At 41.4% G+C, this 18,844-nt stretch overlaps 1 protein-coding gene across 1 annotated transcript in view; it reads left to right on the forward strand.

Annotated features, from left to right (window-relative positions):
• Nucleotides 1-18,228, forward strand: part of NEURL1B (neuralized E3 ubiquitin protein ligase 1B) — a 78,925-nt gene extending 60,697 nt beyond the window's left edge. Inside the window, exons 2-5 of the mRNA XM_042454937.1 lie at nt 3,917-4,477; nt 8,126-8,833; nt 10,332-10,457; nt 13,112-18,228. Coding sequence (XP_042310871.1) covers nt 3,917-4,477; nt 8,126-8,833; nt 10,332-10,457; nt 13,112-13,356 — 1,640 coding nt within the window. The 3' untranslated portion in view covers nt 13,357-18,228. The remainder of the gene's footprint in view (nt 1-3,916; nt 4,478-8,125; nt 8,834-10,331; nt 10,458-13,111) is intronic.
• The last annotated feature ends 616 nt before the right edge of the window (nt 18,229-18,844 follow it).

Consider the following 18,844-nt stretch of genomic DNA (forward strand, 5'->3'; position numbering starts at 1 on the left):
TCATTAAAAATAAGGAAATCATTATTGAATACTTGCCATTACATTGTTCCGCCATAGAATCATAGAGTTGGAAGAGACCACAAGGGTCATCCAGTCCAACCCCTGCCATGCAGGAAATCCAAATCAAAGCATCCCGGACAGATGGCCATCCCCAGCTGTTTTGAAGAACTCCAAGGGGAGACCACTACACTCCGAGGACAGTGTGTTCCACTGTCGACAGCCCTTACTGTCAGGAAGTTCCTCCTAATGTTGAGATGGAATCTCTTTTCCTGCAGCTTTGCATCCTGCTGCTCCGGGTCCTAGTCTCCTGGAGCAGCCCAAAACAAGCTTGCTCCCTCCTCAATATGACATCCCTTCAAATATTTAAACAGGCTATCATATCACCTCTTAACCTTCTTTCCCCAGGCTAAACATACCCAGCTCCCTAAGGCGTTCCTCATAGGGCAGGTTTCCAGACCCTTCACCATTTTAGTCCCCTCCTTTGGACACACTCCAGTTTCTCAATGTCCTTTTGAATGTGGCGCCCAGACTGGAACAATATTCCAGGTGGGGCCTTACCAGAGCAAAATAGTGTCAGTGCACTATTACTTCCCTTATCAGACCTATACCTATTGATGCAGCCTAAACCCGCATTGGCCTTGTTAGCTGCCGCATCGCACTGTTGACTCATGTTCAACTTGTGGTTACTTTTGGACTCCTAGATCCCTTTCACATGTTGTCTCCTTAAGCCAGGTGTTCCCCCATCCTATATCTGTGCATTTCATTTTTTCGCCCTAAGTGCAGTACCTTACATTTCTCCCTGTTGAAATTCATTTTGTTAGCTGTGGCCCAGCTTTCTAGTCTATTCAGGTCATTTTGAATTTTGATCCTGTCCTCTGGAGTATTAGCTATTCCTCCTAATTTGGAGGAGAAGTCATAGGTTAGACCCATAAGGAGAAGTCATAGGTTAGACCCATGAAAACAGCTTTGCAGGAGCCAATTGTTTTTTTCATAAATTGCACGTGCAATTGGAGTGCTTCACAGAGCTTAATTTATCTTTTTTAATTTTCCCCTGGCTGTGCAATTCAATTCTGGCATCATAAAACAAAATGTCTGTCATTATACAAGATGAAATATCTGAAATACAAGACAGGAACAAAGATTCCCCAAATGAGTTTTCAGAATGTAAGCTATCCTCATCTACAACTCATGAGAATTATGTGGCTCTCTGGATGTCATTGGACTCTAACTCCCAGTAGGCCTAGCTGGTGGGGAGGGGGTGCAGAGAGTTGAACAACATCTGGAGGACTATATTATTCCCACCCTGCTCTAAATTTAAGATGCTAAAGCTTGGAAACAATTAAAATTGAAAATCAAGTTTTAAACACATACTATAGATTTCAAGTAGGCATGATACAACAACATAACATGGTGTCTTTTAGGCACTACAAGATGCTTGCTTAGTTGGACTGTTTCAGCAGACTATCACACGAGTTACTGATTTGTGGGCTTAGTTCTCCTAGGCTGCATCTGCACTGCAGAAATAATGCAGGTTGATACCAGTTTAACTGCCATGTCTCAGTGCTATGTAATCCTGGGAACTGTTGTAGCACCAGAACTCTCTGACAGCAAAGATGTCTAAATATCTCACATAACTTCAGTTCCCAGAATTCCACAGGATTGAGCCATGGCAGTTAAACTGGTGTCAACCTGGATTATTTCTGCAGTGCAGATGCAGCCCCATTTGGTATGACAGACATTGCTTTTCATCTGGCAGAAGAAGATCAACAGTACAAAGATAAATTGAACATGTCTCAGAATGTTTTTAACCCATGTTGAAGATGTCATGATAAGGGGGGCTCCTTTTTAAATATGTGGTGGACCTTAAGAAGGTGAAGAGTTAGTGGGCTAAGATTTTTATCTTAATCCAAAAAAAATTAAAGGTAAATTTTGTAATATCACGAGAAATATTTTCATTAGGCATTATGGGGAAAAGGGCATGCATGGTGGCTCAGTGGTTAAGCTGCTGAATCTGATGGTTGCAAGATCGACAGGTTTTCAGTTCAAGGCCCAAATGCTGCATGATGGACTGAACCCCCGTCACCGACGTTATGGCAGAACCACCCTGGCCCAATTTAGGAAGGGTCTCAAAACCTTCCTATTTAATCAGGCATTCCCCGTCTAAATTTCCTGTGGGCCTCCCTCCTCTCTCGTGGCCGTGAGGTTGGGCTAAGGGGTTTTTTATTGTTTTTAAGGATTGTTGTTTTTATATGTGTTTTAATCTGTTTGCTGTTTGCACTTTGGTGCATTTTGTTAGCCGCCCTGATCGTTCGGAAGGGCGGGGTATAAATAAAAATTTTATTATTATTTATTACTAGTCCCAGCTTCTGCCAACCTAGCAGCTTGAAAGCATGTAAAGGTGCAAGTAGAAAAATAGGTACCATTTCAGTGGGAAGGTAACAGTGTTCTGTGGGGTCATGCTGGCCACATGATCACAGAGTTGTCTTTGACAACAGAGTCTCTTTGACTTAGTAATGGAGATGAGCACCACCCTCTACAATCAGACATGACTAGACAACCTTGTCAAAGGGGAAACCTTTATCTTTTTATGGAGAAAAAACTAGAGAGGAAATATGATTACTTCTTTGATATATGATAACAGCAACAAGAATACTGTTTGCTCAAATTTGGAAATGGACTGAAGCATTGGCCATGGAAGAATGGATTGTTAAAGTTACCAAGTTAGCCCAAATAGTCAAATTAATGTGGGTTGTAAAGGATAAGCCAACTGAAGATTTTTTGAAAGATTGGAAACCATTTATGGATTTTTTTTTAGCAATAAGAAATCCGATGATGTAATAATCTGTGTTTATGCTATTTAGTTATTTTAGTAGGATTATTTAGTTGGGAAAAATGTTTTGTTTTTCTTTCATTCTGGTCAGGATGTGTGGGAGAGCAGCAGATGCCTGTTGTATACATTCGTTATATGCCCTTTCCCCCTTTCTGTCTTTTTTCTCCTGCCTTTTTGTTTTCTGAATGTCTGTTACTTTGCTTGCAAATCAGATTGTTTGTGTTAGAATTGTTTTTTTTAAAGGGGAAAAAGGGGGGGGGGAGAAAAAAGAAAAATAGTACAAAGATAAGTCTACACCTTAAAATATGGTACTATACAGTGTTCCTGACACACAAGTTACCTCCCTACCTGTGGAGTGAATAGTTTAAGGATGACATTAAAGATTCAAGGAACTTCACAAAAGCAGGTACCTTCCTCCATGCTGCTCCATTTATAGAGCAGTGCATGGAAACCAAGGAGCAGCAGCCAATCACAACACCTTCATCAGTGGCTTGGCCTTTTCCTCTTTCTTGCAGAGCACACAGGCTGCCTAAGTAGGATGTTCCAGACTGGTTGCTCTATTTTACATCCACATTGAGTTTGGATGGATTGAAGTATTTGATATTTCATAGTCTGGAACCCTAGAACTAATTGCTTGTGTTTACCTGAAAACCAGAACAGTTGCCCCGTCAGGGGATCTGTTGGTACCCAACAAAAGCAAAGGGGCAAAAGCAATATTTGAACATTTCATCTTTTTTTTCCTTTTTAAAAAAGTTTGTGGAGGTTAAAAGGAAACAATTTGTTGGTGGTGTTTTTATAATTTTAGAACTAATTCTGTTTGAATATTGGCCCCAAGCAGTACTTGTTTTAAACTGGTAGGAAAGGTCTCTTATATCATAATTTCAAGAACATAAAATACCAAAGCTTTGCCCAGATGAAGGAATGGCTAATACCAAGTTACTTGTCAAAATGTTAGCAGCGCAGAGTCTGTATATGTCTCAGTGGATGGATGAAAAGAAGCTGCTCTTCTAGCATTACTGTCTAAGTTAGAATGGTTTGCTTCAAGTGAGAAATTCTTACAATGCCTTTTCTTTCCTCTTTTTGCAGACTCCAGCCAACAGGCCCGCTCAGTATCTCACAGACCTTACTACACATTGCCTAATGGTAGCCATGAGAGGCGTTCTGTCCTCACTATTACTGAGCCCCCGCGTTTCCACTTCCAGGCCAAAGGAAAAAACATCCGCCTGGATGCCCATTCTCGCAAGGCCACCCGGAGGAACAGTTTCTGCAATGGCATCACTTTCACTAACCGACCCATTCACCTCTATGAGAAAGTGCGGCTCAAGCTGGTCTCCGTGCACCATGGGTGGAGTGGGGCGCTACGCTTTGGCTTCACCACTCACGATCCATCACTGATGAGTGCAGATGACATCCCAAAGTATGCCTGCCCAGACCTAGTAACAAGGCCTGGCTTCTGGGCCAAAGCTTTGCCAGAGAGATTTGCGCTAAGAGATAACATCCTGGCATTCTGGGTTGATCGCCATGGGAGAGTTTTCTACAGCATCAATGATGAAGAGCCAATTTTGTTTCACTGTGGCGTCAAAGTCTCTGGGCCTCTCTGGGCACTGATAGATGTTTATGGAATCACCCATGAAGTGCAAATACTAGGTAAGTATGCATATTTTTTGTAACAAAATTTTTCTATCTATATGCTAATCTTTTCTACAACCAGATATGTGCTCACAGAGAAGGCAATTTCAAATCAAATTTTGGGGTTTTATTATGAGACGGCTACAGGTTGCTTGTCTTTCATTTTACTGTTTGCTTTCTGATTGACCATAACTGTGTAGAAGAAAGCCAAGACGGCCATGGAAAGTACCTAATGCTGCTTACTTTCAAAAAGTTTCCTTTTGTCTCACCCATCTGAACCTTCTCATTTTATTATTGGCACTCAAATAAAACTGCTGCTTATATTGACAACCATAAAATCCCAATACTAAGCTTTGCATTTTTATTTTCTTCTAGTCAGGTCTACTTAGAACTTTCACTCCCCTAAGTGTATTCACTCCTCTGGCAGATGAGCTCCTTACAAAATGAATGGAGATTAACATTGCAAGCAAAAAAGCCACATGAATATATAATTTCCACTTATCTCCCAGCTCTTTAAACCCTTGAGAATGCTTCCTCTTATCTTTTACTTGGGGAGTGATGTAATCTAATCATTGTTTGCAGCATAGAGCTTTGGTTCAGTTCCACTGGGATATGTTTATGGCAGCACCTCATATCACAGTGCCTGCCATATGTTTTAACATTCAGCTTCTACAATTCCCCCCTGTTGATTGTGTTAGCAGAGTCTGATGAGAGCTGCAGTACGGAATATCTGGCAGGCACCAGGCTGGGATGGTCAGCAAGGAGCAGGTGTTTACTTTATTCAACTCCATCTTCCATATAGGATTGCAGTTGAGTCCTTCCTGTTTCTTCTTAATTTACAGCACTGGGATTTACAGAAGAAGCAGAGGTTAAAAACTGCACAAATAATCCCAAGAACTATGTCTTCTGTTTGGGTTAGGAATGGTGTTGTGCAGCAGCAGCCTCACCAGAGCTTCCATTGTAGACAGAAAAGACAAAGAAGGTGGTGTGATTTGGGACACAAGTGACCAGTCTTAGAACCTCCACAGTAATTTCAAAACCAAACCCATTGCTAGCTCTTGCATGCTTTTGAAAATACCTTTACCTTTAAGCTTGTACCTTTAAATGACTGACAGCACCCTCTCATGAACCAAACCTCCACTTGAAAATGGGAAACCTGTAATCAGGTTTTTGCCCTCCCATGGTTAAATGTATCACCCAACTAAAGTGCAGAAGATTCCTTATCTCTTTTCTCATTTCTACTTTCCCTTTAACTCTTCCCCACCCAGAACTATTTTATTTGGCACAGAGAGATAGCAGTTAAATTGCAGTTTACTGTCTGCCAGTCACTCCAACACAGCTCACAAGTTTTATCTGCAGAGCAGGTTTTCCTGAAGCAAGCAAATGGAGGTCTGACTTTGTACTCTTTCCTATGGTGCCAGTTTGGACTGTAGCATACCTGGGCATCATGGTACACATACATTGGCAACAATTTTTAAAAATAAGGATGTCACCTTTGCCAGAAGCTGCTCTCCTCAAGTCTTAAATAGCACATCTTCTACATGGAGCCCCTTGATAAGGTCCCAGTTCAGTTGTGCAGGTGTCCTTAGTATGAAACAGGGCTAAACCTTTGGCAAAGTGTGCACCAGTGACCAAGGAGCCCAAGGAAATGAGCTGATGCCCCTTGCACTTATGCTTTGGCTTCACAATTTGCCAGGAGAGTGCTATGACTCATCTTCAAGGTCCGTCCTTTCTCTCCTTTGTTCAGTCTTTAGATCTCTTTATCTCCTTGGAGAGCCACTTAAAGCCTCTCACATTACATTCCTGCCCTATCAGGGTTTTTAGAAAGCACAGCACCTAGACACAAGAGAAACACCAGCTTCTCTGCTTATCAGAGAACTCTGGGAGGGACAGCAGTGTCGTAATGCTCTTTCCAAGAGTTTGGAAACTTTTCCAAAGTGTTGGCTTTTTCCTCTCCTTAAATCTATCCCATTTAGACAAGAGATTTATTGCTCTTGAATTATCACCTTGTCCTCCAGAGTGATAACTTGGCTTCAGTTACTCTTACCTACAAGTATAGCTCAATGAGATGTGATTGTGGACTTATTTTTGTCCTACAGAGACAAGCCCCTGAATACATATTTACAAAGCACTAAGGGTCTTTGGTGCCACTGCCTGTGATGCATTTGCTGTCTCGGGTCTTCTCAGAACATGCTCTTAACACATGCCTCGGGTATACTCTGGGGTTATCGGAATAAAGCCAGCATCATTTACCCAGCTTGATCTTTTTGGTGTCAATTTACTGCTTGTATCTGCTGTAGCTCTAGAGTTGATTTAACAAGAAGGATTAGGTATGCTTTGTCATCTTATTGTGGGCATAATTGGAAAAGATAATTTTGATGGAGAGCTCTGGAAGTGACATGATGAATGCATTAATGGGACTTATCTCAAATGGTTTAAATTAGAGCACATAAAATGGTTTAAATTTTTTAAAAATGGTTTAAATTAAATTAAATAAATGGTTTAAATTGGTGCACATAAAAACCCAAGGGTAAAAAAACCCAACTCTACCAGTACAACATCCCCCCCAACCCAACTCTCACATTCTCCAGCCTCTTTCCCATACTATTCCCCAAGAAGTTAGAATTCAAAGTTCTCCAAGGAGAAATACAAGGTGTTTTTTGGCTGAAGACTGAACAGACACTGAGCAATATGGCTCCTGTTGGGAACATCCAAATGTCCTAATGCAAAGATCTGGCTAAAACATCCAGCCCCCCCCCCCCCCCCATTGTCAGCTCACAGTAAGAATGAGTAGGACAGTTAATACAGAGTGATCTGCTTCTAGATTTGTTTTCTTGACATCTGATGCTATCAGATGGGACATGGTTCCAAGAGGGTGTGCTGCTTGCTCACATGGCCTGTAAATAACAAAGAGGCTAGTGTGCTTTGAAACATTTTTAAAAGGTCACTACTTTTAGCATGCAACATATTACACAATTTATTATTAATGGTCTCTAAAGTGATTGAATGTTTTCTCTTTCCAGTCCCTCTTACGTGAATTAAATTGGCAAGGACAAGCAGAGGAGGGAGATGGGACATGAAAAGGAATATTTTCTCTCCTTAACAAGAAGATAAGAGTGTGCAAAATCTGTTCACCCTTAATTCAGGGAGGGGAGGAGGTCAGAAATAGACCAATTTTTCCGCGTGGACCTCAATTTTCATGAATGCAAAACAGAGTGGTAGGGAATAAGAATTCCTATGCAAAGCATCTAGAAGGTGGTTTCTATGGACTCTAGAGACAATAATAGCATATTGACTTGGTGGGACTTTGGTTAATGGAAAGATTCTTCACTGCTTTGTAAATGATGTACTTCCAGATATTTTCTTTTACCCTTAACGTGGCTTTGTTTTAAAGAACCAGAAAAACAGCTTGACTGGGAAGATGGTCTTCCCCAGTTGGAACTGTCCAGATGTGTTGAGCTACAACTTCAATCATCCCCAGACAGCATAGGCCATACTGATGGTGGCTGAGTTGTAATCAAAGACATCTGGAGGATGCCATATTTTTTTATGGGGAAGGAAGACAGTAATGAATTATCAGGTCTAGCCAATAGACAACTAGCCAGCAAAAGCATGTTACTGTTTTCAGCTTGTTTCTAATACAGTTTTGCTTTTAAAATTTCACAGACAGCATGTTTGCTGAAACGATGACTTCTACCCGTCTCAGCAATGCACGACTCAGCACTTGCCTTCCACAAAGCAGCCATGATTCAGCCAATTTTAACAACAATGAACTAGAGAATAACCAAGTAGTGGCCAAAATTGCCAATCTGAACTTGAGTCGTATGCCTGGGCTGCCAGCAGATAACCACACCATTCCTTGCTGCCCCAGCAGACGGCAGCTTGCCCAAGTGGTGCCTGCCTTTCTGGATACCGATCTCCGTTTCCACCCTACCCGGGGGCCTGACATCAACTTCTCTCAGGACCGGATGTCTGCCTGCACCAACTGGCAAGAGAGCAATAGAACTTTGGTGTTTTCTGACCGACCGCTGCACATTGGTGAAAACCTCTTTGTAGAAGTTGGGCACCTGGGACTGCCCTATTATGGAGCTCTCACATTTGGCATCACCTCTTGTGATCCAGGTACTTTACGGACCAATGAGCTTCCAGCAGATCCAGACTTCCTTCTGGATCGCAAGGAGTACTGGGTGGTTTGCCGAGGATTCCCAGTCCTCAACAATGGTGACATCCTCAACTTTGTAGTCTTGCCAAATGGAGAAGTGCACCATGGAATAAATGGGATGAGTCGTGGGATGCTGATGTGCGTCGATACCTCACAGTCACTATGGGTGTTCTTCACAATCCATGGCGTCATAAATCAGCTCAAAATATTAGGTAAGTCCAGTTCAAAAGTAAATAACTAGAACTAAGTGAAAAAGGCTAGTGAAATAAGGCTTTACAGACATCTGGAATATTATCTCTCAGTTTGGTTCATTGGGCCCTTGTCTATTTCTAAGGAGTTTATTGCATTTAATTTTCACACCGACCCAGGCACGGGACAGGATTGGGCTGGAATGGGTTAAAACTGATTTTACCACATGCAAAATTGCTGCTGCACTACCGCCTGATCATCACCCGTCCTCTGGCAACTGATTTTGGTACTACGGAAAGGTGATGGTTGGGTAGTAGTACAGCAGCAATTTTGCATGTAGTAAAATCAGTTTTAACCCGTTCCAGCCTGAGCCTATCTCGTGTCTGCATCAGCGTGAAAATTACATGCAATAAACTCCTAAGTCTCTTAGGCAAAAGCAGCAATTTGCATTGGTGTTGCTGAAACATAAGCTTATACTTGGGGAACTATTTGTCCTTGTTCTTTCAATAAATTGAAATTCCTGAAGCTGTATGCAAGTTTATGTCTAAAGGATACGTGCAGAAGGTTGGGGTGGAATCGATGAGATTTTACTCATGTCAGGAGAAAGCATGAAAAAAGGGGAGCCGTGGTCACAGCACAGATGCAATGATACAAATTCTCCTTGAGCACCAGCACTGCATTTTTATGGGCAACATCCTCAGGACATAGATCAGATCATTTGACTTCTATGTTTCTAGTTTAAAAGAAACATTGGTTTGATGACTCTAAATCAAAGCATAGCATCAGAACTGTCTTTGCATGATTAGCCCAAGATGTGAATCCTTTTCCCGAGAGCAGCTGACTTATCTTTGTCCTCTAGCCATCTTAATCTTTGTCCACAGCATCTGGTACTGAAATGCACTGTCTTTGGCTAGGGAGGCTCCATTTAGTTAGCAGAGCTGATCTGTTTTGATTAGGCCTCTTGTTTCATTTGTTAGCCCTCATGTCATTAGGAAGATGTAGGCTGTATTATCTTCCATTGTGGGGGGGGGGGGGGGCCTGGATTTGGTGGGCAAGGCAAAACCTTTTGATGGGGGCCCCCTAGTTCAAAAATAGCCAACCATTAGCAACAACAACAAATAAAAACAGCCCAGAGCGCTCCCCCCCCCCCCCAGTTTTTTGGTGTACTAGAATGAGTGCAGTAAGAGGATTTAGTAGAAAAAATGCCAATTTAACAAAGGGGGTCTCAGCTTTCAGTCTTGCCAATCAGACTGGGGCCCCTACAATCTGAGATAGAAAACGAGAGTGCCATAACAATGCAATTAATTAAGGCAAGGCTGGGACCAAAGGAATCTCATTTTCTTTAAATAAATTGGCAGCTGAGAACAAGGAACAGGGTACAGCCAGAACTCTTTTGTAAAAACCCATTGCAGAGATTAAATAGATGCTGTTATCCCAGTATACTCAGTTCAGCATTTTAATATCTGAGAGATTCCTGTCCCAGTACTGAAGCCGAATTGAATGTGTATTTTGTATTTTCAGGCACAGTGCAGTCCAGTCCAGTGACGGTCTCCCCCTCAGGATCCCCTGGAGGCTCCCAGTATGACAGTGACTCAGATATGGCTTTCAGTGTGAACAGGTCTTCTTCTGCTTCTGAATCATCCCTAGGTAAAGGACACTTTGCATTTCCCTCTGTGCTCTTGTAGCTGGAGTATTCACATCCTGTATTCTAAGAACCAAGCCTTGCCACTTGAGTTTTGCCTCTTCTGAAAGAGGGCACATTACAATAAATCCCTGCCGAGGGAGAGAGGGAAGTACCTGCATTTCCTCAGGGTGCCATTTACTAAGATGACAGGTTGCGCTTTAAAGCACACAGAAAGTAACTTAGAGAATCATGAAAGAAACAATGTCTAAGAAATGGAAGCACAAAGTACTGCAGGGGTAAGCAACAGTCTGCGCACTGTCTGTTTCTTTGGCCCTTCATTCCACCCCAGACCTTCCTGGACACTCCCACTGATGCCCCTCCCATATTGAAGGATCAGAAAAAACCTCAATAGGTGACTTGAACGTGCACACACACAGCCCCTGCCCCAAACCTCAGAAGAGACGAGGCCCAAAACCATATGTGGGCTTCTCATCCCCTTCCTGTTTTGATTTTTGGAGCATTGCAACCTAGGTTGGTCCTGTGAAGGAAAACTGGTCTTTGGACCTCAGGACTTGCCCCTCTCAACTCAAACAACAGGATACATTTGCTCTTGTTCTCATATGCTTCAAGGGTTTCCTTGGCAAGGTTTGTTCAGAAGAGGTTTGCCATTGCCTTGCTCTCAGATGTAGATTGTGTGATTTGTCCAAGCACTCAGTGGATGTCTGTGGCTGGCTGGGAATTCAAACCCTGGTTTCCTAAAAAATCCTAGTCCAGCTCCCAAACCATTGCAGCACAGTGTATCACATGAAATCTATGCTGTGATAATGATCAGTGGAAGCTCCACCTTGTCTAATCCTGGCCAGTGAATATTTCAGGAAAAGTGGAATAGTTGGGTTTTGTGGTTTCAGGCCCTATTTTTTATTTGGCTCCAGTGGAATACCAGTTTGGATGCTATTGAGACCTCTAATGAGAGATAAGGCCACAGCTAGGGTGCCAGAGCAGAGAAGGCTGTTTTCCATGTCCTCCTACTTTATGTGAGGTTTCCCTTGAAGGTAACTGTTCTGGTCAAAACATTAACTGCTGGAATTTCATTGATTCAACTTTGGACATGCATTCATGGAAAGCCTTCCATAAAGTACCTTACAGTAGTTAACCTGGAAGGTAGAACCAGCATTATGTAATGGTGTTGAGTATCGGACTAGGACTCTTGGAAACTAGGGTAAGTCACACTTTCTTAGCCTCAGAGGAAAGTAATGACAAATCTCCTCAGAATAAATCCTTCCAATAAACCCAGTGATAGGCTCTCCTTAGGGTTGCTACAAGTTGGAAAAGTCCTGAAGGCACATGATAACAACAACAAAAAGTCAAAATTACACTGTGGACTACTGTGGCATACATTGTGAACATCATATGGAGATTAATATACATGTCCCCTGGGGAAGACGTGTCTTTGCTATTGCTGAAACATGAAGTTTTCACCACCATTCTGGCAGCTGGGTAGGAGAATTCCCACTGGATAGAAAAGGAGGAGTATGCCAGATTTAGACCAGCCTGACCACTAATCTCCAGAGACCCATCCTGAAATATGCCATTAACATAAAATGAGATAAATTATAATATGAAATTATTTGCATTAGAAATCATAATGATTTAAGTAATCTAACATGTTTGAAAGAACAGTTATAAAATTGACAAAACAAATGATATTTTTCCTGCTACTACTGAAATCCCCAAAAGGATAAAGTTCCTACGTATGAATGAAATACAGATTTTGTATGCAATGAACCACAGCTGGATGAGAGCCAAAGCTACTTAATCACTCATCATGACCTCCTCTGCTCTAGAAATATTCACAGCTGGTCCATGTCCTTAGCTACTTCAGACCAGATGCTCTAGAATTATGTTAATGGAATTTTGGATGACAGAGTGTCTTCTGAACTGTACTCCATGGAATCCTGGTTCAGATGTTCTCTGTTTCAAAACAATTTCTTAATCTTGCATTGGCAAATTGAAAATGTTGCCACCCTTAATGAAATAGAACAAGGAGACTTTTATGTTGCATAACCACCACTAATTGCAAGTCCGTTACATTAAATGCAATTTATTATTTTTAAGTCTCTCTTTCTAGATAAATATATGTATGTGTGTTGCTGCATAAAGCTCACCTGAATCTTTTGTGATATATGGGCAAGGATTATCTTTTCCAAGGAGTAATTCCCACTGGTCTGATTGCTTTCCATACCAGGCAGTAAACACAATATAGTTGACAGTGGTTTCTTCTGCAGCTGCAATAGGAACAAATCATTATGTGGAGGTCACATAGCAGTTTCCCGTCAGCGTCATACTGTGTGCTCTAGAGCTTTAAAGATCTCTTGGAAACAGAAAGTAGTTTTTAAGAGTGCAGTGACAGTCTGATACAGATTTTGCTTCCTGCAAGGGACACACCTTTCTCTTGTCCCGTTGTCACATCTGTGACAAAGTTTCTGCAAGTTTTTCAATCACTACAGAAAAATCTTTTTGCTAACAATTAAAAAATGGGTTGAGCATGTACACCATGATCATCAATACTTTTCTCTCTCTGACAAAGAAATATTGCCTATTTCGTGCCAGAGGTAGTCTGAAAGGACAGAGAAATGGCTCTTCTGACCAAGGTTTCTTTGTTCTTGCTTCCTTGCAGTGACTGCTCCAAGTTCTCCTTTGAGTCCTCCGGTGTCCCCAGTGTTCCCACCACCAGAGCCCTCAAGCAGCAAGAATGGGGAGTGCACCGTTTGCTTTGACAATGAGGTAGATGTGGTGATCTACACCTGCGGACACATGTGCCTCTGCAACACCTGTGGTCTTAAGCTGAAAAAGCAACTCAATGCCTGCTGCCCCATCTGCCGACGGGTCATCAAAGACATTATTAAAATATACCGTCCTTAACCTCACTTCACCCCCCACCTGGGTGTGAATGATGAGAGACAGGGGGAAGAATGTTGTTAACAGTTACTACAACTTACTGTCCCTTCTTTTGGGTTATTGTGCTGGTTGGTGGTTCCTGAGTGGCTCTTTTGTCTCTATTTCCATGTGTTTGACCAGTAGAAACAAATCAGGGATAATTAAGTGAACTGGGCAACTCTCTGGTCCTCGTGGAGGCTGAAGGTACAGCTGTGCAGTGGGCAGGGCTTTGTAATGGTGCTGCTCTAATGGGTGAAAAACAGGGTGTGGTAGGACCTGAACTCTAAATAGACTGTAGATTTCAAAAAAGAAAGAAAACTCTTGTGCATTTGTTCTCATTACAAATTACAGTACTGCTGTCTCCTATCACAAAAGGTGTTACAGCAAGCAATTTTTAAAATTATTTGCACTTTATCCCAGTTTAGGAAAATTAGCAAATTAGCCAGCTTCTCATAGAGTTTCAAGCAGGAAGGAGGAGATTTTAATGATTAAATGTTTTCTTTAGAAGTCAAGAAGTGCATCAGGCCATGAAGCCTCTCTTGTCACCTTCTGAAGAGTGTTGAGAGGCCAGGAAACACTGATGACATTGGATAATTTCAAGGCATCCCCCCCCCCCGCCTTTCACAGACCAAGGGGCGAGAATATAGGGCATACGATTGAAATCACACTTCAAAACAACTGAAGGAAGAAGTAGTCTATGTCAGTGTGACCTTCTCATTCACGGTTTAGTGCCCCACATTTTCTGGTTTTATCTTAGTTTGTGAACCCAGACTAAGGAGCAAGACACTTGCATGGATGAATAAGTCTGTCTGTGAGAGAAGCAAAAAGCTATAAATGTCCTCTGAATACGAAAAGTAAACAATTTCTGGGCAGAGCTTTTCCCTCCTTTCTTAGGCACCATTTGAAACTTCCAGCTGCTGTACTGAGCAACTGCTGCGTATATCTTGATGTAGAGAGATTCATTTACTGGTAGCAGTAAGCCTCAGCCTGCAGAAGAGGAGTACTGGATACCCCTGAAGGTTATGAATGCCCCTAGTCAAGCAGCTGTGAACAGTGACATGTGCAGGTGGCCTTGTAACCAGGCAGCAAAGGAATAAGATTGAGGGAGAATTTGGCATTTCAAACTTCCACAATTTCCTTCCTTGTGATTTGTAAATAAATGCTTTTATTGATGTTTTCTGCCATCCTTCCACAGAGTTTGTATCAACAAATTAGGCAGCAATGTGGGAGCCCTCCTTTCTTCCTCTCCAGGGAGTAGTCTTCTATTCTACAATGGAGGCATCTAACTGAAATCAAGAAGCTTTTCACTTTGCATTGTTTGTTGGAAAAAGAATTTGCAAGCTATTATTAGATGCTTGATCTTAAAAGAGAAATGCAACTTTGGTTGTAGTGTTAGGAAGCTCTGAATGGCATTATGTGAAACAGGCTTGGGACATTAGAAAAAGAGCAATAAAACCACTATATCCTTGGCCCATTTACTAATTTTCTTTTCTCAGTGAGGCCTTGTTGTGTCACATCACACACAAATCTGGCCATGCCCTCACTGTTCCCTAGGCAGTCTAACCTTTTTTTTTTTTTTTTTGGCTCAACCAAAGCCTGTATGAAGAAACTCTGTCAAATCAAATGGAAATACAACAGTTGTGTCTGCCATGATAGTAATTACTGTATTTCAGTATGCTACAGGTGCTCTGCAAAGTAGACGTAATTGTATATTTTCTGATTTATGCCCCAATCCCTGTGAACCACGGTGCTAGAACAGTTTGTAGGATCCCCAGAGAATACATCTCAAACACTCCCTATATGGGAGAGCTAAGAACCCACAACAGATGAGAATATAGCCACTTGGGTTGTTTCTTAGAACGCAGGCTTTGTGCTCTTGCTCTCAGGGAAATGGCAAGTTTCTTTCCCCCTCCTTTTAGGTGACCTACTCTGATGTTTTGGGAGGGAGAGAAGGACTAGAGCAGACTTTGACCACAACAGATAAGGTATGGAGCTCTCTAACTCAGCAGAGAATTGTCATTAAACCTACAGGGATGTAGTTGGCATCAAGGAGACTATAACAGTTCTTCCCATGCATAAACTCTATATTCAGTGGTGCACAGATTGGGCTTCTTGTAGGTGGCTGCCCAGCTTGACTGTCAGTGGTACCTTAGCATCCACCTGGCTCAGCCTTCAGCTCCTAGCAAAATCATACTTGTACTCCCAAAATGCTCACACTTAGAACCTAAGTACCCTTAAGGCACCAGATCCCATCTGATCTTGGTCAACCCTGATTTGTTACATGGATGGGAGATCACCAATTAATATTACAGAGGAAGGAACTGGCAAACCACCTCTGAATATTCCTTGCATAAGAAAACCCTATGAAATTCATGCAGTCACCATAAGGCAACAGACAATTTGAAGGCATGCACGTATGTGCGCGCACACACGCACGCACACATATTTATAGACTATGGTAGAAGCTGAATACTGGTAAGGTACAATTCCTTCCCTCAGTTGGTTACGGTCATGTTCTGAATACAGAAAATTAGTTCAAAGGCATCAGACTGGACTTCTCTTGCAAGTTCCTTCAAGCAGCAGATAGTATCTTGGGTCAAGCAGGAAAGCCTGTTTATTTTAGTGGTTTGAGACATTATAGTGCATGCCAACTACCAGTCATTTCATAAAACTTGCAAGTGTCTTAATTAGCATACAGAGGCTTGCAGAAATGGTGAGGTTAGTGTTACAGTGTGGTTGGTTGGTACAGCCAACTGTTTGCTCAGATGGGATGCCAGCTGCCTTGTGAGATCAGTATAGCCTGGAATCACAAAATGTCCCCAAACACTAATGTTTAATTCTCTTGTTTGTACTGAAGTTATAAACCAGTGAACACCCCCCTCCCCATGGTTATCCACATGGAGAGGATTCTTAATACTGATAATGTTAGAATTACAGATTGTGAAGGCGATATGCAAGCAGTATTTAAAGCAAGCAAAGCATATTCAGATAATTCCTACTACAACAACTGGAGAGTGTAGATTTCTTTTCCTTTGTATTCCATAAGCTTCACAATATGCCCTTGAATAGCTGAACATAGATAAAGCTGCTGAGGAGAGGCACCATTCGTGTGGGGGTGGGTGGGTGAGGATTTGACTGTATTGTTAACAGATGTTGGACAGCCAGTTCCAAAATGTCTATACAAGGTATGTTGAAAGTCCAGTTAAGGGTCACTTCATATCTTGAAGGTATATATTTACCTATTTTTGCAATATATATTTATTGCATGATAGGCTTCAGTGCTCATAGCTCCATCCATGGAAATGAGCTCTCTACCTGAAAGCTGACCTGCTTCACATAATTAAGCCATTCTTCAAAGTTGCAGTTATGTGGTCAGAGTAGTTGTCTGAAACAATTTTTTTTATTCAGATATGAAGCCATCCTAGTCAAGCCAACACTGCTTAGTTCCCTGACCTTCTGCTGTTGACCATAGAAGCTCCTGCCTGCCTAAGTGGCACTGAACAGTGTGGTCCAAAGAGATTCCTTTGCTTGCAAGAGGATTTCTAATTGTGCATAATCACAGTCCCTGTTGTTTAATGCCACAGACATGATGAGATTATTCCCTAACCATCTTAACTCCAACCATGGAACTAAGCAACATGTTGACTGCAAACTACAATGAATTTGAATGGAATTCCTTTGTGGCAGCTGTGGCTACCATTTTAAGTCTCAAAAGCTAAAGGTGGAAAAGTGGATAGAGAGGTTTCTCAAAAAGAAAGGCATATATTTTTCCAGATGTGACATAATTCTAAGCAAGCCTAGCCATTTAATAATTGGTCATTAGCAAGTCACTAGTACCGAGTCATAGTCACTACCTCCTTTCTACTACTAACATTTTGGGGGATTAACTGCTATGGTGTACTTTCCCCCATATCTCCTTCAGTTTAATACTCAGTTGCTATGTCAGAAAAACCTGCATGAGCATTTGCTTAGTCTCTTTGGAGGTAGAAGTGTTTGGCTTTAGTTGGTCTGGTTCAGTATGCCCTGCAACTTTTTACTAACTGCCAGTGAGATTATATTTCAAGAAGAACTTTAAGTTTACACCGTGGTGCAGAGATGGAAAGGGTGCATGTTGACTTAATTATTTTGGTTAAAATGGATTTCTCCAAAGTAGCAGCATCTCACAGGGCTTTGGGGCAGGATAAAGAGTCCATAGCTATGGACTGTGAAGCAGATGGAGAAAAAGCAGCAATGGATACACAGCTTTACATAACTCCAGCCTCACAAGGAATTCTCAAATTCTGACAGATAACTTTTAAGAGATGGACTTTACTTAGCAATTTGTTCTTGTTAGTGCTCTTCTTAAAAAACAAAACAAAAAAACAATCTCTTTTCAGAAGATCTGTTTGTGCCTTATAAGGGTGTCTGTGCACTTTTTATCCTTTTTAATGCTACTTTAAATCAAACGAAGGAAAAAAAGGAACTTAACCACAGAAGGCTGGTAGTTTTATAGAATTTTATGTGTTCACCAGGAACTCTTGCTTTTTTTTTTTTTTATTGGAGTGGAAATTGTATGTTTTCATTGAATTTTTGCTGCCACCCTCCTCCCCATGTCCTCTTTGTATAAAAAGCTTTTTAAAAAGTTTCCAGATTTCTAATACTTCTTGATATTTTTTCTGGTTCATGACTGTGGTCTGTACATCACATTCTAAAATAAGCCAGATTTGATTGTCTCTGTGATAAGACTTTCAAAGCAAATTATTTGGAGAAGGAAGTTTGCACTTCTTTACATGTTAATACTCTCTAGCATTGTGACCTGTAGTGTGTGGTTTTTTTTTTATTTTGATCTGTTTTACATTAATATAAAGTTTTACCTGTTTATGAAACAAATAAAATATTGGATTGTAAGTATTCACTCTAGCCTAAAGTGTACAAAGGTAAAAGCAGAGACCATTGGAGCATGGTTGTGTCTTAAACCCAGGACTAGACCATGGGTTACTTTTTCAAACCACAGTTCCCAGAATCTTTCAGCCAGCATGGTGAATAATCATGTTTGCCAGGTGGTGGTAGTCAGAGTTAAAACTGAATAACTTTTTAAAAGTCTGCCCAGGACTTATAAATAGCTTATCATAGAAGTTATTTGTTTGCCTGGCCATGTAGCGCTATTACTCACTGTGGGGAAAATATCTAGTGTATATAGTGCAAGAACTCACACCTGTCATATTGGAAAGATAACTGGGTAAATCAATTGTGAAAATAAGAGGAACAACGATAGAATACATGCAGCTCTGTATATATTGATGTCTTAATGTTTGGGGAAAGCAAATGAATGGGCAAACTAGTTCAGATTATCATCACTTAACAAGCCAAGACTCACTTGACCTAACCTGGGAAACTATGGTTGCCAAGATCTTAAATCATAGTTTTAAGTTGGTTTAATGCACAAGTAAAAGATTAATGTATATCTTATCTTGTTAAGCCAAGATGCATATGT

Source organism: Sceloporus undulatus, chromosome 2 (assembly GCF_019175285.1).
Source record: "Sceloporus undulatus isolate JIND9_A2432 ecotype Alabama chromosome 2, SceUnd_v1.1, whole genome shotgun sequence".
Taxonomy (NCBI): Eukaryota; Metazoa; Chordata; class Lepidosauria; order Squamata; family Phrynosomatidae; genus Sceloporus; species Sceloporus undulatus.